At 48.0% G+C, this 21108-nt stretch overlaps 1 protein-coding gene across 2 annotated transcripts in view; it reads right to left on the bottom strand.

Annotated features, from left to right (window-relative positions):
* The window catches only part of FKBP6 (FKBP prolyl isomerase family member 6 (inactive)), a 40420-nt gene that overhangs the window by 15663 nt on the left and 3649 nt on the right, over positions 1-21108 (bottom strand). For both annotated transcript variants that reach the window (XM_056558649.1, XM_056558648.1), the window contains exons 2-5: positions 11330-11447; positions 9699-9788; positions 8068-8270; positions 7866-7985 (exon numbers count right to left, since the gene is read on the bottom strand). In XM_056558649.1, the coding sequence (XP_056414624.1) occupies positions 7866-7985; positions 8068-8270; positions 9699-9788; positions 11330-11447 (531 nt within the window). The remainder of the gene's footprint in view (positions 1-7865; positions 7986-8067; positions 8271-9698; positions 9789-11329; positions 11448-21108) is intronic.

Here is a 21108-nt window from a genome sequence, read left to right on the forward strand (position 1 = left end):
ATGAAAGTCTTCAGAATGTAGTCTTCAGTCAGCATTGTCACCTGCAGCAAGCCAAGCTCATAGCGAGGCGAACAGGGAGGTAGGGGGACCCGGACTCATGAGGTACAACCCCAAGCGCTGACCGTTGGCGAGAGGGGGTTAACAGTACATCCCAGATGCCTGCCACCTCTCGCAATGGGGAAACCGTGAACCGCAGTTCCTGAGTCCCCACCTGAAAACGGAAAGAAAAAAGGAATAAAAGAACTTACACATTCCCTAACTGGGAAAATAAAAAATAAAAGACCTGGTCTGAGGAGAACCCCAGACCAGTGTCTATCCTCCTTAGACACTAAGCAGAAATTGATTACCTCAGGGCCTGGAGGCGCGTATATCCTGCTGGGAGGAGCAGACTTTTCTGGTTGCCATAGTGTCAAGCCTCCTAGTGACAGCGGCATACACCCATGGTCTGTGTCCCCCAATGGAGCCAATAGAGAAAAGGAGATTTTTCAGTTTAACCTCTTAAGGACCCAGGACGTATGGGTACGTCCTGGGTCCCGGTCCTGCGATATAACGCGGGGTCACACGGTGACCCCGCATCATATCGCGGCGGGCCCGGCGTAGTAGTGAAGCCGAGACCCACCTCTAATAGCGTGCGGCACTGATCGCGGTGCCGCGCGCTATTAACCCTTTAGCCACACGCTAAAAACGAAACCAAAAGTGCCCGGCTAGCTCAGGGAGCTGTTCAGAATCGCCACGGTATAATCGCGGCATCCCGAACAGCTGTAGCACAGGAGGAGGTCTTCTTACCTTCTCCTGCGCTGTCCAATCGCCGAATGAATACTTCAAGCCTGAGATCCAGGCTTGAGCATTCAATCGCCGAAAACACTGATTGATCCATTCCTATGGAGATGGATCAATCAGTGTAAAAGATCAGTTAATGCAATGTTATAGCCCCCTATAGGAGCTATAATATTGCATAAGTGTAAAAAAATCATTAACCCTTTCAATTATCCCTTCCTCTAATAAAAGTTTGAATCACCCGGCATTTCCAAGAATAAAAAAAAAACACAGTGTAAATAAAAATAAACATATGTGGTATTGCCGCGTGCGTAAATGTTCGAATTATAAAAATATACCGCTTTTTAAACCGCACGTTCAATGGCGTACGCGCAAAAAAAATTCAAAAGTCCAAAATAGCGCATTTTTGATAACGTTTTATACCACAAAAAAGTGAATAAAAAGTGATCAAAAAGTCTGATCAGAACAAAAATGGTACTGCTAAAATCTTCAGATCACGGTGCAAAAAATGAGCCATCATAGCGCCCTGAACACAGAAAAATAAAAGAGTTATAGGGGTCAGAAGATGACCATTTTAAACGTATAAATTTTCCTGCATGTATTCATGATTTTTTTCTGAAGTGATACAAAATCAAACCTATACAAGTAGGGTATCATTTTTACCGTATGGACCTACAGAATATAGATAAGGTATCATTTTTGCCGAAAAATTTACTGCGTAAAAACGGAAGCCCCCAAAACTTACAAAATAGTGTTTTTTTCATCAATTTTGTCGCACATTGATTTTTTTTTCCCCGTTTCACCGTAGATTTTTGGGTAAAATGACTAATGTCATTACAAAGTAGAATTAGTGATGCAAAAAATAAGCCATCATATAGAATTTTAGGTGAAATTGTTAAAGAGTTATGATTTTTTTAAGTTAAGGAGGAAAAATTTTAAAATGAAAAAACTGAAAAAGCACGGGTCCTTAAGGGGTTCAGTTCCAGAGCAATAGGAGGAGACCAACAGTTCAAAGAAAAACCCCAAACTGTCCGAGAACCAGAAGAACATAACTGAACACACCCTTGGACAGAGAACCAAAGGAAACCCCAAAAAGGGGCGGGAGCTGTGTCCCCCAATGGATCCTCCGAGAAAGAGATTTTACGGTAAGTAGACAAAAATCTCCTTTTCTCTATCGGCTCCATTGGGGGACACAGACCGTGGGACGTACCAAAGCCGTCCCTTGGGTGGGCAGATATGCAGTCAGGCAGACGGTCGATCCACCGCCGCCTGCAACACTTTACGACCCAGACTAGCATCAGCCGATGTAAAGGCATGAACTCGGTAGAACCTCGAGAAAGTGTGCAAAGACGACCAGGTAGCCGCCTTGCAAATCTGTGAGGCTGAGGCTCTATTCTGGAGAGCCCAGGATGCCCCAACAGAATGGTAGAATAAGCCACAACCCTGAAAGGAGGAATCTTCCCCTTACAGCGATAGGCTTCCGAAATGGCGGACCGAATCCACCGAGAAATGGTGGCCTTGGAAGCAGGTTGTCCCTTGCGACGACCTTCCGTAAGGACGAAAAAAGAATCACACTGACGAAACGAATAAGTGATGGAGAGATAAGACCGAACAGCCCGAACTACATCCAGCTTGTGTAGTAAGCGCTCCTTAGGATGAGAAGGAGCAGGACAAAAAGATGGGAGGACAATGTCCTCATTGAGATGAAAGGCCGAAACCATCTGGCTGAAAAACAACCTTGTCCTGGTGGATCACCAGAAACGAAGAACTGCAGGAGAGAGCTGCCAATTCCTGATGGAGGTGATAGCAATAAGAAACGCCACTTTCCAAGAGAGGAGGCCTAAAGACACCTCTCTAAGGGGCTCAAAGGGTTCCCCCTGGAGGGCACTCAGAACCAAATTCAAGTCCCAAGGGGGAGAGGGTGACCGATAAGGAGGAACAGCATGCGCCACTCCTTGAAGGAAGGTCCGGACATGAGAATTAGAAGCCAGGGGCCGCTGGAAAAGAATAGCAAGGGCCCAAAACCTGACCTTTAAAAGGGAACTGAGAGACAACCCCAGTTCCAAACCCGACTGCAAAAAGGAGAGAAGACGGGGAACCGAGAAGATTACAGGAGATAAGTCCTGAGCTTCATACCAACGAAAATAAGACCGCCAAGTACGGTGGTAAATTCTTGCGGAGGAGGGCTTAAGAGCCCTGAGCATGGTGTGAATGACTTTGGAAGAGAACCTGCGGGCCCTCAAAACCGTGGTCTCAACCGATACGCCATCAAATGCAGCGACTGTAAATTGGGGTGGCAAAGAGGACCCTGACAGAGCAGGTCCGGACGGAGCAGAAGGCGCAGTGGAGCGTTGTCCAGGAGCCTGACTACGTCGGCGTACCATGACCTTCGGGGCCAATCTGGAGCTACCAGAATGGCGGAGACGTCCTCTGTTTTGAGCTTCCTCAGAACCCTGGGAAGGACCGGAAGGGGAGGGAACAGATAGGGTAGGGCAAACCCCGCCCAAGGAATCACTAGGGTGTCCATGGCCAGAGCCTGAGGGTCCCGGGACTTGGACACAAAAGGAAGGATCTTCCAATTGTGCCGGGACGCGAAGAGGTCCCCGTCCGGAATGCCCCAGAGGTCGCAGAGTTGCGCGTAGACCTCTGGATGTAGAGACCACTCGCCGGGGTCGGGTGAGGACCGACTGAGGAAGTCCGCTTCCCAGTTGAGCACTCCCAGAATGTGAATCGCCGAAATGGCCGGAACCTTGCTTTCTGCCCAGATGAGAATCTTGGTCACCTCGGCCATGGCTGCCGAGCTGCGAGTGCCGCCTTGCCGATTTATGCACGCCACGGCCGTGGCGTTGTCCGACTGGACACGGACAGGATGGGACTGAAGCCGGGACTACCAATGAAGAAGACAAAGAAGAATCGCCCGTAATTCCAATATGTTTATCGGAGACCAGAGTCCCTGAACCATCCAATCCCTGAACACGCAGCCCCAGCCCGACAGGCTGGCATCTGATGTAACTACCTGCCAGTGAAGGGGAAGAAATGACTGCCCTTGGAGAAGAAGGGGGGAGCGGAGACTGACGGACCCTGCAAGGGAGAACAATCTGACGATCGAAGGACAGAGGAGACCTGTCCCATCGAGAGAGAATCACCAGTTGAAGGGGGCGGTAATGAAACTGGGCAAAGGTATGCTATGGGCCTCCATAGTTGCCACCATCCGACCCAGGACTTCCATACAAGTGCGGATGGGGACTGAGACCTGGGTCCGAAGGGAGCGGACACCCGACAGAAGCGCCAGACGTTTGTCCGGCGGGAGGCAAATTTGGGCAGAGGCCGTCTCGAGGCGAAGTCCCAAGAAGGTTAGAGACTGGGTAGGACAGAGGACTGACTTGTCCCGGTTGACCATCCACCCAAAGCGATCCAGAATGTGGAGAGTGACGTCCACATTCTCAAGAGTCTGGGCTCTGGTTGGAGCCTTGATGAGAAAGTCGTCCAGGTAGGGTATCACCGAGACTCCCCTCGACCGTAACAGGCCCATCACTGGCGCAAGGATCTTGGTAAAGACCCGAGGAGCCGTGGCCAGACCAAAGCGGAGGGCTACGAATTGAAAATGCCCCACCGGAACCGCAAAGCGGAGGTACCGATGATGGCCTGGAGACATTGGCACATGGAGGTAGGCATCCTTGAAGTCCACCGATGAAAGAAACTCCCCTTGTTCCAGGGACGCCACCACCGAACGGAGAGATTCCATTCGGAAGTGGCAGATAAGAAGATGACGGTTGAGACGCTTGAGGTCTAGAATTGGTCGCACAGCACCGTCCTTCTTGGGAACCACAAAAAGATTGGAATAGAAACCCCAAAACCGTTCCCCTGGAGGAACGGGAACGATAACCCCCTGGAGAAGCAGAGATTGGAGAGCCTCTCGAAATTGCTTCACCAGAGAAGGAGACCGGGGGGCCTGGGATCGAAAAAAGTGATCCCTCGGAAGGGAGGCGGATTCGATTCGGTAACCGTTGGACACCACGTCCCTGACCCAAGGGTCCTGAATGTGTGAGGTCCAGATGCCTCGAAAAAGTAAGAGACAACCTCACACCCGAGAAAAAAACGCAGGTGGGGGCCTCACTTCATGCAGAAGTGGGTTTGCGGTTGCCTGATTTGGGCGCAAAACGGCCGGACCGGTTGGAGTCAGACTTCCAAGATGGGCGCGCCCGGAACGAGGGAGCCTTCTTGTCCCGCAAAGGCGCCTGCCCAGACCCTTTGCTGGAGCCAAAGGTCCGAAAGGACCGAAAGGAAGAGGACTTCCTTTGGGAAGTAGGGCGAGCCTTATTTTGAGGCAACAAGGAACTCTTACCTCACGAGCATTGGAGAGCCAGAGCAGATAGATCTTCTGGGGGGGGTTCCCGCTAAGATATCCTGATGGAGCTTTTGGCACCACTCCGACAGGGCCTTGGACACCCATGTCGAGGCGAAGATGGGAAGAAGAGAAGAACCAGCTGCTTCAGAGGCAAACTTCGCTAAGGATTCTACCTTCTTGTCCGTGGAATCCTTGAAGGCAGCGGCATCTGCCAGTGGCAGTGTAGTCGCCTTAGAGATCCGGGAGATTGGTGGATCCACTGAGGGAGGGGAAACCACCTTAGTGACAAAGTCCTTGTCAAATGGATAACGTTCTTGAATCATCTTGATTCCCGGGAACCTCTTGTCTGGATGTTTCCATGCAGATTCCAGAATGTCGTCAAAGTCAGCGTGAGAGCTGAACCTTTGAGGTGCTGGCTTAGCACGATGAAAGAATACTCCTGGAGTGACATCTGAAGATCCTGGGTCCTCTAAGTGAAAGGTGTCTCTTATGGCTGTCACCAATGAGTTCAACTGAATTCGAGCTGTCCTCTGAGTTAGATGCCGGCTCGGAAGCCTCGTCCGCCAGTTCACCAAGAGAATGTGAACGAGTAGAGGCAGTCCTGGAGTGGGGCGACCCTGACCGGGTACGCGGCTCTGGTGTGGCAGAGCGGCGACTCCGAGAACGTCCTCTAGAGGAGCGACGTTTGTGCCCAGATGACAGGGGGACGGGACCCACGAGGGGAACGCCCACGTCTATCTGAAGACTCAATGGAAGAGTCAGACGAGGCACCCCTAGTACGCTTGTGAGAGCGTGAAGTATGTGGAGACGAGGAGCAGGCCCTCTCAGAGGCCCTGCGCAAGGAAGACCCCTTCAAGGCAGACACCACTTCCCGGGAGGCCTCAGCCACCGAACGGGAGACTTGGGTCAAGTCAGCCATATACTGGGTCAGGGAAGAAACCCAGGCTGGTGGAGTGGCTGAATCCACCGGAACTGAAAGGGCATCAGGGGGTACCAGGGGGAGCAGTGGAGCAGGCAGGGCAAGTGGGCTCAGTAGAGCCAGGCATCTTGGTATTACAGTGCTTACAGACAAAATAATTCACTGACTTACCAGGTTTCTGTTTAGAGGGAGGAACAGCTCTGAGTACGGACATAATGAGAAAAAACTTTCTTACCCTAGTCTGTGTCCCCTGGCAGCTGCAGTGAGGAGAACTCGGCTCCGTGCAGCTAGAGTGTAAGAAACAGGCCAGCCAATAGGGAGAGAGGGGCGTGCCTGAAGCAGAGGCACTAACTAATTGGCCCCTTCTTACTGAAAATCGCGCCCATGGCGCTGATTGGAGGCTACTTCGCGCCTCTGAAGAGCTCCGACAGCCCTGTGGGCTGAGCTATAGACTGGCCGAGAAGAAGCTGTAATGGCGCCCGCTCCTTGTCCCGAGCGCACATGTCAGCCGCATATGCGCTCGGAGAAATAGAGCGGGCGGCCTATATAATAGTTTGGTATCAACTAAAGTGCTGGCTGACTTATTCTTTGTCTGTATATGCCGGAAGAGACTGACGGAGAAAGTGAAAGTAAGCCGGCGCTGAGAGCGCCCGGCCTGTACCAGCGCCGCGGCTGTCAGCCGCATATAAGGCGCTGCGGACATAGCCGCAAGTAACCACACACACACAGTGAAGTGCCCAATGTAAAACATAGATTAGATGCCCCCCTAAGATGCCACTGCCTGCCAGAATAAAAGTCCAGCCCCATAACCTGAAAGGTGGGCCAAAAACAGGGGGTCTCCAGAGGTTGCAAGTCCGTACCTAAGGAGAAAAGTGGGGAAAGTACTTACCTCAGTCAGAAGAACTTACCTAATGGAGTCTTCAGTGAAGTCTTCAGTCAGCTCTAGTTACCTGCATCACGCCTGGCTGCTATGTGCGAGCGAGGCGATTAGGGAAATAGGGGGACCCGGACCCATGAGGTACCAACCCAGGCGCTGACCGTTGGCGAGGGTGGGGGGGGTGAACAGCGGATATATGCAATGTCTGTGCCCCCTTACTCGCAATGGGGAAACCGGGAACCAGAGTCCCTGAGTCCCCACCTGAAGACAAGAAAGAAAAATGAATAAAAAACTAACACGTCCCTATACTAGGAAAACAAAAAATCAGAAGACCTGGTCTGGAGAATTCCAGACCATGTCCACCTCCTTCAGACACTAAGCTTAAACTGATTAGCTCAGGGCCTGAAGGCGGGTATATCCTGCTGGGAGGAGCCAACTTTTTTTAGTGTCACACCTCCTAGAGACAGCAGCATACACCCACGGTCTGTGTCCCCCAATGGAGCCGATAGAGAAATTCAGATTTTGAATATTTTGTGAAAAATTGAACTTTGAAGCCCTCTGATGTCTTCCAAAACTAAAAACTTGTCAACGTTATGATGGAAACATGAAGTAGACATATTCTATATGTGAATCAATATATAATTTATTTGGTATGTCTATTTTCCTTACAAGCAGAGAGCTTCAAAGTTAGAAAAATGCTAAATTTTCTATTTAAAAAAAAAAAATTGGAATTTTTCACCAAGAAATGATGCAAGTATCGACAAAAATTTACCACTAACATAAAGTAGAATATTTATGGAAAATAAATCTCGGAATCAGAATGAAAAGTAAAAGCATCCCAGAGTTATTAATGCTTAAAGTGACAGTGGTCAGATGTGCAAAAAATGCTCTGGTCCTTAAGGTGAAAATGAGCTTGGTCCTTAAGGGGTTAAAGTACAACTGACCTGTTTATATCTATCTTTTGCATCATAAAACCGGTTCCGTTTGAAGAGATAGTTTCCAAACTGCCTTTCTGTAGCAGCAATTTTAAGGACCTTTTCAAATGGAAAGGCTGATTGTTGGTGCTGCAAAAAATAAAAAATATAAAAGTATTTACCATTCTTTATATGATATTTTTAATATAATCTAGTAAAATACAATGCTTACCAGAGGTAAATCACAAAATGCATCAGACTCTGCTGTATCCAGGAAGTCTAGCAACTCTATTTCAAAGAGAACAATAGCAGCAGGAGGAATGAGGGGAGGACATCCCATTGTCCCATATGCATATTCTGGTGAATAAAGAAACCGAGACAGTTCCCCACGCTGCATTGTCAGTACACTGAGCTCCATACCTAAAAGGGTGATGTCTGCAAGATAAAAAAAAAAATAAAAAATTTTAAAACCATCATCATCATCATACAGAAATTTAGCAAATAAAACACTGCATTAGGAAAAGTACCACCATATTGATGGAATTGATGCAGCAGATGTTTCCGCCCCAGAAATCCAAATTCCAGCATCTGCAGATTTTGCTCGAAATGCATTGCAGTCTATGAGACGGCGCATTTTCGAGCGGTCCTAGGTCCCGCCGCATCATGAAAATGTCCGGTCTGTTTTCTTGGAGAACATTCCGTACACTTTAAGCCGTGTGAACGTGGCTTCAGTCTTCCTCATCAATTGAGCAGCACTCCCGACCTACACATGGCCATTGATAAAGGGTATGTGATCACATAATGTTACAAAAGTAACAAGAGCATCCTGCAGACACTTTTCCATCTGCCCTTTTAAATCTGCATTCACACCACGATTGTTACATCCGGGGACCGGATCCGACTGGGAGATGTGAAAACCGGGCGCTCCCGTATCCCAGCCAGACCAGGATACAGGGAAAATATGAGCCGACCGGAGTCACTATCTGAATCTGGTCAGCTCGTTCAAATAAATGAGATGGGGCCGGGTCCAGCTGGGATATGGGAGTGCCTGTTTTTCACACCTCCCAGCCAGATCCGGTTCCCGTATGTAACAATCGGGGTGTGAATGCACCCTAACACTTGATAAAGGGGTTGTCCTTTCCTTTTTACATGCAAACGTTCAAAGGTTTTTAACTGGAATAATTTAAAATCACTCCTATGTCAAGACATGGCTCCCCCTTGTGTTCTTTTGATTCTCTATCAGGGCATCCACATAAGACAGATTTACTAAAGAAAAACTGTCACATTTCTAATGCAATTTGCACACAAAAAAACAAACAAAAAAAAAACCTGCCATGCATCATATTTACACCTAACAAGGGGACGGGGCTTATCAGGATGGGAAATGAGTTAACTGTGACTCTGTGCACCAAAAATGACAACAAAGTTTTGACACAATGTTGGTGTAAGTTAAATCAACTAATGGGTATTGTAAACTTCAGGGACGTCCCAATACAGATACTGGTACATGTCCCTGATACCTAATCCGATACCTGCTGGCGAGACCCCCGCCAGCAGGCATCAGAGAGCACGGAAGTGCCCTGTGCTATTCAGCGTGCTCAGCAGCTGAGCGCGCGTCATAGCCGGAACCTGTGGCTAATGCAAGACATTACCGGTGATGTCTGGCATTAACCCTTTTAGACGCCGCGATCAAAGTTTGCAGTGTCTAAAGTCCTGAGATTAACTTCCAGTTAGCTCAGGGATGCTAATCGGGATCACCACGGTGTCCCTTGATTTCTTACCGTGCTCCGTGCTGTCCGATCGTAGCTCCTATAATGATATATATATATATATAGCGACTTGCGTATAACATCCCGGTCTTACCTTCACCAAGCTTCATTAGCCGGGGAACACGTCGAAAACAATTGGTCTCAAATGGTCTGTCAGAATGTTCCAAGTATCCCGAAAATTTTACTGCAGGTGGAAAAATAAATAAAATAAAACACAAAAAAGTTTTACAACATATTGCGTTAGACAGCAATAGCACCAAGGTGCAGTTGGTTCAACACTGTACATTAGTTATCCACTTTAGACATTCAACTCATCAGAATAGTCTCTTGACAATAAGCTCTGCTCAAACAGGCTGTAATGGACATGCTTAGGAAGGATCTGCGCTTATCTTGGGCTAAATGGCTGTGTCATGAGATTACCATAACACTGTGGCTAGCTTTTTGTGAACTGGTATTTCCTGTTTGACTTTTCTTTTTTTGACTACAAATCCCACAATTTCTTTTTCCTCCCTCCCACGCATCAGCCACCCCACCCATTGGAACATAAATGAGCTGCATCCATTCAAAAGACCTGTGGCTTTAAATCAGGGTGCCTACAGCTGTTGCATTAGTTGCAGATTGATCACCAAGCGATCCCTCCACCCATTGAAGCAGACAGGCTCCCTGTCATCAGCTGACTAGTGAGTCAGGTCTCGGCCGCATTGTAAACTGGGAAAAATCTGAGAAGTCATTTTGTATGCTGTTAAAAATAAATATTGGGGTGAAAATCACATAAGAATTGTGAGAAAACCATCACACACACACACACACACATACACACACACACACACACACACACACAGGTACAGACACTATATTATGAACTACACTAACATTACAGCCCCTGTGGCATAGTCAAATAAAAAAAATTCCTGGAATACCCCTTTAACCATGTTTCGGTCACTGAAAGTAATGGTGCAGTTTTAAAAAATGGGACATTTTTTTTAAAATGCATCTGTGCCACCAAGGGGAAAAAGGTGATAAGAACGAACCATAACACAGTGCCTATTTACTCAATGAACTGTCCATGCAATCCTGGACAAGGCAGGTCCTTTAGAGAAGATGCTATTTGTAATAGCTCTCCATTCTACAAACAACAGATGAGGATCCCGAACTTAAAGGGGTACTCCGTTGAAAAACATCTTATCCCCTATCCAAAGAATAGGGATAAGATGTCTGATCGTGGGGGGTCCTGCCGCTGAGGACCGCTGCAATCTCTGGCGCGGCATCCTGGTCATCTGTGAACGGATCTGTGCCAGATGACTGGCGAACACAGCCGCCACACTCCCTCCATTCATTCAAGTCTATGGGAGGAGGCATGGCGGCTACGTGACGTCATGAACGCAGAAGCTCCAAGCTTCCTTGTTCCGAGCACTGCCACTGCCAGCCCGGAGATTGTGGTGGTCCCCAGTGGCGGGAGCCCTGCAATCAGACATCTTATCCCCTATCCTTTGGATAGGGCATAAGATGTTTTTCGCCGAAGTACCCCTTAAAACATACTAAAAAACCATGCCTTCTTTATGTACATTTCCCCGATATGCACCAACCTGTTTAGCAGTGCTGTACACTTAAATCTAATGAAAATCGCTCTTTTTTTATTGCAGAGTCTATTTAGTCTATTTTCTTTCAGTCTGAAGTCTCATTTTTTTGTCCTGTCCAATACCTCAGTACTTTGGCCATACTTACAGATTACCGTAGCATCAGAAGGAACCTTCTCTCCACTTCCGGCTCGAATCATCTCTTTTAACACTCCTCTGTCTCCTGATATATCCAGCATGTTCTGTGCCAGTTTCTCAAATACAGACTAGAAGGAAAATACACAAAACAATGCTGGGGTAAAATCCCTATATATGACATAAAATAGCTGAGGAGTTTAAATCTCCTCACAAAGAACTGCTCTTCTCCTCTGAACTATATGTTTCAATAAAACATTGCGCCACTCCTCCAGTCAGTGCTTGAAGAACCTCTCATGACTGGCACCTATCCTTCAGTATATCTTTGCCTTCATTTTCATTTATTCTTCTTACATTTTTCCTTATGATAACACAGGATCAGTTATCTGTTGCATTAGGATCATTATTAGGACATAGTCACACAAAGCAGAAATTTCTACCAGCAAACTGATATTTCATAACAGTAAAAAATAAAAAAAAATATGCACTTGTAGGTTTGCAACAGCTGGAGGCTCCCGTTTGGGAAATGGGAAACTTTGCCATGGTGTGCAGGTAGCTTTACCAGCAGAAAATCTACAGGGAATAGAGAGTCAAATAAAAATAAAACTGTACTCCAGCCTCGGCTTACCACTACTGCTTTAGTTTCCACTGCTGGAAGTCTCCATACATGACGCATGTGATACTGCAACCAATCACTATCCTCCACGGTCACTTCCTGCATGTGACCATTGAGGTCAGTTGTACATTATATGAGGGATTTAGGTGATCAACCAGGGTCAATGGCTCCCAGTTAGCCCACAGATGCCAAACCACCCACCATCATAATAGACAGTCCTAGCTGTGCTGACCAGCTCAGGCTATCAGCGCTAAGCTGCTTGGTGTACGGTACAGAAAGCAAGCCTCCCTGCTCATAAACTAGAGATCTGCCCATGTGGACAATGAATTGGATATTTCTCTAATACATTCTGTCCTCTGTTCTGCAGCAGTTTCACATATTGGCCTACATGTATAATGCCTCAAAATGAAACACACACCAATTGAGATGGATTTATAATGCTGCAAGCACCAAAAAGAATAGGAAAATGTGGCTCATTGGACAAGAAGGCATTAACTACAGGGAAAGGAGTTTATCATGGGCAAGGTGGTTGACCCTTTTGGCGCATGACCGTGCAGGCTTAGATTAGATATTCTAGAGGCACAGCTGTTCGGATGCCGCAATTTTGCCGAGGACATCCTGAACAGCCCCCTAAGCTAACCGGCAGTGATTTACTTTCACTTTAGACGCAGCGTTCAACTTTGAACGCCGCGTCTAAAGGGTTAATAGTGCGCGGCACTCCGATCATTGCCGCACGCTATTAGCCACGGGTCCCGGACATTGTTAGAGACCGGGTCCGACCCGCTATGACGCAGGGCCACGTCGTAACCCCGCGTTATAGAAAGGGAACGGACTCAGGACGTACCGGTACGTCCTTGGTCCTTAAGTGGTTAAGAGAGCTGAGGGTCAAATGCTGATCCAACCCGGACTGGAGAAAAGCCTAGAAGGCGCGGAAAGGAAAAAATGACCGGGGAAACTGACTGCACCTAACACCACCGGAAATAAGCCTTCCAAGTGCGGTGGTAAATCCTGGCGGAGGAGGGCTTTCGTGCCCAAAGCATGGTGCATATCACCCTGGAGGAAAGACACACGAGCCCTCAAAACCGCGGTTTCAGCCGCCACGCCGTCAAATGCAGCGACAGTAAACTGGGGTGGCAGAGAGAGCAGATCGGGGCGAAGTGGAAGACTCAGTGGAACATCGGCAACCAGCCGAATCAAGTCTGCATACCACACGCGTCTGGGCCAGTCTGGGGCTACCAGAATGACAGAAACGCCCTCTGTCTTGAGTTTCCGCAGAACCCAGGGAGAGGTGGAAAAAGGTACGGAGGACGGAAAGACGACTATGGAATGACTAGAGCGTCCACCGCCAGAGGGTCTCGCGACTTCGCCACAAAGCAGGGAACCCTGTTGTTGTGGTGAGACGTAAAGAGATCCACGTCCAGGGTCCCCCAGAGATTACAGATCTGTGCAAACACCTCCGGATGGAGAGACCACTCCCCCAGGTCCGCAAAAGAACACCTGAGAAAGTCTGCTTCCCAAATTCTCCACCCCCGTAATGTGGATCACGGAGAGATCGGGAACTCGAGTCTCGGCCCAGGTCAAAATCCTGGAGACCTCCTCCATCGCCGAGTGACTTCGCGTGCCGCCTTGGTGATTGATGCATGCGACAGCTGTCGCGTTGTCCGATTGAACCCGGACCGGACGATCCTGAAGGAAGAAGTCCCAGTGGAGGAGGCAAAGAAAGATGGCCCGGAGCTCCAGAAGATTGATGGGAAGACAAGCTTCCATAGGAGACCAGCGACCCTGGACCGTAAGGACCCAAAACGCACCCCCCCCCCCCCCCAGCCCTGGAGACTCGCATCAGTCGTCACAATCTGCCATTGGAGGGGAAGGAAGGACCTCCAATGAAGGAGGGGAGACTGGGGCCACCAAAGGAGGGACCCCCAAAAAGCTGGAGGCAAAAGGATCTGCCGATCCAGGGATAAAGGAGACTTGTCCCACCTGGCCGGAATGGCCAGCTGGAGGGGGCAATAATGAAACTCGCGAACGGAACCGCCTCCATGGCAGCCACCATTCGGCCCAGAACCCTGATACAGAAACAGTTTGGAATCAGGGAGGGACGTCGCAGGAGATGGACACCCTGCTGCAGAGAGCACCGTTTGTCCAACAGAAGGCAAACACGGGCCGCTGCCGTGTCGAAAAGAAGACCCAGAAGTATCAGAGACTGGGATGGGGACAGGTGACACCTTTCTCGATTGATTACCCATCCAAAGGAGGACAGTGTCTGTATAAGTGAGATGAAGGCTCTCCAGGATTTGGGATCCAGCTAGGGGAGAACTGAGATCCTCCAACTCCGAAGAATGGCAATTACTGCCTGAAATGAAAGATGCCAGCCGGCATCCCGCGAAAGTGAAAACGCTGGCATCCACAGAAAGCAGTGCTTCAAAAGTACGTAGTACGGGGGAGGCAGGAGAGGTGGGGAAGGAAACTGCCTCGTAAACCCCAGGGCCCCAATACTAAAGAGAAAAATGACCCCCAACCCCCCTAATGGAAATAAAAAGGAGAGAAGTCCCCTTTTTCCCCTCACAGGAGACCCTGAGATAAGGGTCTCCCTAGAAAAAGGTAGATGAGGGGAGGAGGGGAAGGGGGGAAAGGATATACTTACCCTATCTCCGCCAAACTCACCTAAAGACATCTTCAGCCAGCATTTTAGACACCTGCAATCATGTCAGGCTGCAACAGTGGGACAAGCAGGGAGCATAGGGGGACCTGGACCCAAGGTGCAACCCCAGGCGCTGGCCGTTGGCGGGAAGGGGTTAACGGTACATACATTTAGCCGCAAAAGTGGGAACAGGTAGCGCCATGCTCCTGAAGCCCCACCTAAAAGCAAGAAAATGAAAAGGATAAAAGAACCTAACACAGGCCCTAACTAAAAAGCAAAAAAGAAGACCAGGTCTGGAGAGAGCTCCAGACCTGTGTCTTCCTCCTAGGACACTAAGCTAAAACTGATTAGCTTAGGGTCAGTAGGCAGGGTATATCCTGCCAGGAGGGGCCGACTATTTTCTTTCTATGACTAGTGTCAGCGCCTCCAAGTGGCAAGAGCATATACCTACGGTTCTGTGTCCCCAAATGGTGCCGACCGAGAAAATTATAAATTTGAAGTGCCGTACAATTGATAGAGCTTTGTAAGATGAGCATTTGTTTCCCACAGCAAATCAGCCCTATGTTTCCACTGTCTCAGGCTATGTAATTTCCGTGCGGAATTACGCAGAAGAATTTCGCACGGACATTATGCTGCAGCAGAGTCCCATTGATTTCGATAGGATTCTGCTGCACCGTGCAAACGGTAGAATTTCCGTAGCAGATGTTTCTGCCATGGAAATCCCGATTCCGGAAATAATACACATCTTTTCTTTCTCCGGAGTCTGCACAGAAATTCATTTCTGTCTAAGAGATGGCAAATTTCCATGTGGTCTGGTGCTACGCTGTTGGTGGAATGTCTCCACGAAATTTTCCATGTGGACATTCCACTGTCTGAACATACCCTTAAAATTAGAGAACTTTAGTAAATTCCCCCATGGCATCTGCCCCTCCTACAGGAGGACAGTAAGCAGGTGACAGAGGAGATCAGATGAGTGACCAGGCAGCCATTTCCACAGTGCACTATCCTTTTGTATTGAATGCACCTCCCATTAATCCTCTGCTTTATGCTTTCCCCCCCCCCCCACCCCACCCCACCCCACCCCTACACTGAGCCCCATGTTTCAAAATGGTCTCAGCACCCTAGCTGGCCACCAGAGACACGAGATATGTACGGGCTCCGCAGTTGAAATCCAAAATGCCTGACCCTTCTCGCCACTGACATCATCTGTCTGGGAGAGTCAGGAGGCCCCTAAACACATTAAAGAGGCATGCCAGTTTCAGAAAAATGCATTTAAATAAAACTATCACCCCAAGATAAATAACTTACCAATATACTGTTATCACAAATTGTACAAGCTTCAGCTCACTTTTGTGGGATTCACACCTGAAAGGAAGTTGTTTAGCTCTTTCATTGTCATTGAGGTGTTGTCGCTAGGTCATTGATTCCTCCTTTTCTGGCAAGACTAGACTGGGACATATACCATGCTGCCTTGTGCTGAGCAATGCCACAAGCAGAGGAGCAGACAGGGAATGAACATTAGGTGCTGCAATGTCAACGATTATGTGACCGTCTGCTTTTGAAATGAGTTCTGCAACAGCTCTGGGCAGGGAACTGGCAAGTGTGCTGTGGAAGGGGGGTAAGCAGGGTGGAGGACAAACGAAGAGCAGAGGGAAAGCAATGCATTCTGGAAATTGTAGTACTGAGCAACTGCTCATCCAGAAAGTACAGGACTAAGACTCCCCAAAACAAATAGATTTTTGGTGGTTTCAGAACTGACATATTTGTGGGGTCTTGGATCCCATAGAACAGGGGTTCTCAACCGGTGGTACGCGTACCGGTTGTGTGGGGGTACGCCGATGCGCTGACAAATACCGGTCTTATATTGGCCAGTATTTATCAGCGCACAGCAGAGAATGGCCATGCCAGCTCCCTATTTAGTATCACGGCCGGAGCTGTGGCCGCGGCTACTGTACAGTAGCTCCGTGGTTGCTGGGGAGACAAGTGACCTCCCCTGACGTTGCGCGGAGGTGCTGCACAGCACAGGATGTCACACGTCAGTGCGGCCCAGCCGAACGTGACTCTGGAATGCGCTGTATACACGGACAGGCCACATGGGATGCGCTGTATACCCGAACAGGTCGGGTAATGTAAAAAAATAAAAATAAGTGTATGGAAGGTAAGGGTTTTTGCTTGTGTATATTATATATTAGTGCAGGGTGATTGGAGGGGGGGGGGGGGGAAAGAGAGAAATAATGGCACAAGGGTATTAAGATGGAGAGGGATAATGGCAAAAGGGATTTATAGTTTGGAGGTGGGGGGGTGATAATTATCTCCCCCCCCCCCCCCTCTATCTCAATCCCCTTGTGCCATTATTCCCCCTCCCTCTGATCCCCTTTTGCCATATCAGATAATAATGGCACAAGGGGATTAAGATGGAGGGGAACAGAGGGACGCAGGGGAATAATGGCACAAGGTGATTAAGTATTGCATTAGTATAAAGGTAAGCACACGCCATTATGAAAAAAAGTAATTTTATTACTTATTTTGTCCACGGGTACCCCTCACGCGAAAAAGGTTGAGAAGCACTGCCCTATAAGAAAGCTGTTCTCACTGCCCGATCTACTGTCTGAACCTAAATGTTGTATAGAGAAAGCAGAAGTGAAGGGCTGCAGATCCCATCCACAGCGATTGTGTTTTTACAACCACAACAGTACACAGCTATAAAATATAAAGCATGCTGTACATAGGAAAATCTTTAAAGCATGAACATATTGCACATTTTTCATACAAAGAGAAATAAGAGATAGAGGGAGCACTCACGATTCAGGAGATTGGACAAGTGGTGACTTTATTCCGTGAACGGTGCAAAGACGGTTTCAAACCAGCGGGACGCCACGGACCCTTGAACGAACAGGTGAACAGCTGCTTTCGCACTGATCAAGCAGTGCTTCGTCAGATCAGACCGGGGTCTGACAAAAAAATGCTTGATCAGTGCGAAAGCAGCTGTTCACCTGTTCGTTCAAGGGTCTGTGGCGTCTCCCTGGTTTGAAACAGTCTTTGCACCGTTCACGGAATAAAGTCACCACTTGTCCAATCTCCTGAATCGTGAGTGCTCCCTCTATCTCTTATTTCTCTTTGTATGAACTGTTTGCACTTCTCTGAGAGGTTGTAGCACAGGAGCTTTTGTGATATTCAAGTAGAACCGCATGAGAGAGCCTGCTACTGTTAAAAAATGGAAAAGTGAGGGGATACCTGTGCAGATATATGGTAGTGGCCGATCGCTGTACCTTTGCATCTTTGTATATTGCAGATTTTCACTGTGGATTTTACCCTTTTGAATGTATAGGGTGAGCTTCAGCTAGAGCCACAATCAGCAACAGCCAGGGAACAGTATTAGCACTGAACAGTATTAGCAATCAAATGATCACTATAGATAGTCCCCTATGGGGACATAAAATGTATTTTTAAAAAAAGTTGAAAAATGTAAAAATAAAAAGTAAAAAAATAAATAAAAAAAATAAGTAAAAACCCTCCCCCAATAAAAATGAAAATTGACCGTTTTTCCAATTTTACCCCCAAAGAGCGTACATTTTAAAAAAAAAATTTAAAAACATATTTGGTATCGCCGCGTGCGTAAATGTCCAATCAAAATATAATGATAATGATCCCGTGCGGTGAACGGCATAAACGTAAAAAATAAAAGTCCAAAAATGCTGCTTTTTTGTGACATTTTATTCCCCAAAATAATGAATTAAAAAATTATCTAAAAGTTTTATATAGGCGAATGTGGTATCAATAAAAAGTACAGATGATGGCGCAAAAAATGAGCCCCCATCCCGCCCTATATACGGAAAAATGAAAAAGTTATAGGTGGTCAAAATAGGGCAATTTTAGATTACTGTATATACTCGAGTATAAGCCGACCCGAATATAAGCCGAGGCCCCTAATTTCACCCCAAAATCCCAGGAAAAGTTATTGACTCGAGTATAAGCCTAGGGTCGGAAATACATCATCCCCGCTGTCATCATCCAGACCCCCGTCATTAACACCCTCATCATCATCACCCTGTCATCATCCACCCTTCATCATCCCCCCCTTCATCATCACCGCCTGTCATCATCCCCCCTTCATCATCCCCTTATCATCCCACACCCCCCCTTCATCAACCCCTTGTCATCATCCCCTTGTCATCATCCCACACCCCCCCTTCATCATCCCCCTGTCATCATCCCCCTGTCATCATCCCCCTGTCATCATCCCACACACCCCCCCCTTCATCATCCCCTTGTCATAATCCCACACCCCCCCCCTTCATCATCCCCTTGTCATAATCCCACACCCCCCCCCCTTCATCATCACCACATGTCATCATCATCACCGCTTGTCAATGTCTGATACAGTGGTCTTCAACCTGCGGACCTCCAGATGTTTCAAAACTACAACTCCCAGCAAGCCCGGGCAGCCATCGGCACCCCCTTTAGTTCTGTACTCACCTCCGCTCGGCGCTGGTCCGATGCTGCAGGACTGTCCGGTGGGGAGGTCGTCCGGTGGGATAGTGGTTCCGGGCTGCCATCTTCACCGGGGGGCCTCTTCTCCGCGCTTCGGGACCCGGAATAGAGGCGTTGCCTTGACGATGATGCAGAGGGACGTTGGTAATGAATGTACCTCTGCGTCGTCATCAAGGCAACGTGACTATTCCGGGCACAAAGCGCGGAGAAGAGGCCCCCCCGATGAAGATGGCAGCCCGGAACCACTATCCCACCGGACGACCTCCCCACCGGACAGTCCTGCAGCACCGGACCAGCGCAGAGCGGAGATGAGTACAGAACTAAAGGGGGTGAGAGGGGCTGGATGATGTCGAAGGCCGCAGTGGTCTTCAACCTGCGGATCTCCAGAGGTTTCAAAACTACAACTCCCAGCAAGCCTGGACAGCCGATGGCTGCCCGGGCTTGCTGGGAGTTGTAGTTTTGAAACCTCTGGAGGTCCGCAGGTTGAAGACCACTGAGGGCGGAGAGTTCACTCGAGTATAAGCCGAGGGGGGTGTTTTCAGCACGAAAAATCTTGCTGAAAAACTCGGCTTATACTCGAGTATATACGGTACTGATTTTCTACAAAAAGTTTTAGATTTTTATTTAAGCGGTAAAAAAAATATAAAAGTATCAAGCCATGGGTATCATTTTAATCGCATTGACCCACAGAATAGAGAACAAGTCATTTCTACCGTAAAGTGTACAGTGTGAAAATGAAACTATCCAAAAGGTGGAAAATTTTGGTTTTCATTTAAATTTTCTCCCTAAAAAAAAATATCTTTTTGGGTTCGCCGTACAATTTATGGTAAAATGAGAGGTTTCCTTACAAAGTACAATTGGTCACACAAAAAACAAGCCATTATATGGGTCTTTAGATGGAAATATAAAAGAGTTATGGATTTTAGAAGGCGAGGAGGAAAAAAAAAGGAAAAATAAAATTGGCCTGGTCCTTAAAGGGGTATTCCAGGTCAAAACTTTGTTTTATATATCAACTGGCTCTGGAAAGTTAAACAGATTTGTAAATTACTTCTATTAAAAAATCTTAGTCCTTCCAATAGTTATTAGCTTCTGAAGTTGAGTTGTTGTTTTCTGTCTAACTGCTCTCTGATGACTCACGTCCCGGGAGCTGTGCAGCTCCTATGGGGATATTCTCCCATCATGCACAGCTCCCGGGACGTGACATCATCATTGAGCAGTTAGACAGAAAACTTCAGAAGCTAATAACTATTGGAAGGATTAAGATTTTTTAATAGAAGTAATTTACAAATCTGTTTAACTTTCCGGAGCCAGTTAATATATAAAACAAAGTTTTGCCCTGGAATACCCTTTCAAAGGAGATCTGTAGTGCAATATAACTTATCCCCTATCCGAAGGATAGGGGATAAGTTATAGATCGCTGGGGTTCTGAGCGCTAGGGCCCCCCAGGATCTCCTGGACGGGGCCCCAGCAGTTTGCTGAAAAGGGGGCGTTCTGTCCCCACATGACGCAGTGGCCGGCACTGAAATTTCGTCCCCAGCAGAAAGCCGCGGCAGACACACCCCCTCCATGTATCTCTATGGAGTACAGACTGCTGCGGCGCCGTCCAGGAGATCCTGGGGGGCCCCACCGCTCGGACCCCCAGCGATCTATAACTTATCCCCTATCCTTTTGATAGGGGATAAGTTATTTTGCGCTGGAATACTCCTTTAGGGTACGTTTACGCTGCCGATCCGCTGGTGAAGGCCCACTCTATGCTGTCTTTACATGTGCCTGCTCGCAGCGGCAATACGGCGCGACGAGCAGACACACTGCAGCGATATGCGCGCCGTACTCACACATTGCGGCCACTCTCCCTGCTCTGAGCTAGGCAGAGAGCTCCCGCGATGTGCGAGTATATTGCGACTCGCACATAGCAGTGTGTCTGCTCGTAGCGGCGTATTGCCCATACGAGCAGGCACATGTAAAGACAGCATAGAGCTGGCCTTCACCAGCGGATCTGCAGCTAAATACACTGCGAAAAACCGCTCGTGTGAACGTACTGTTA

This window comes from Hyla sarda, chromosome 2 (genome assembly GCF_029499605.1).
Source record: "Hyla sarda isolate aHylSar1 chromosome 2, aHylSar1.hap1, whole genome shotgun sequence".
In the NCBI taxonomy this organism is placed as follows: domain Eukaryota; kingdom Metazoa; phylum Chordata; class Amphibia; order Anura; family Hylidae; genus Hyla; species Hyla sarda.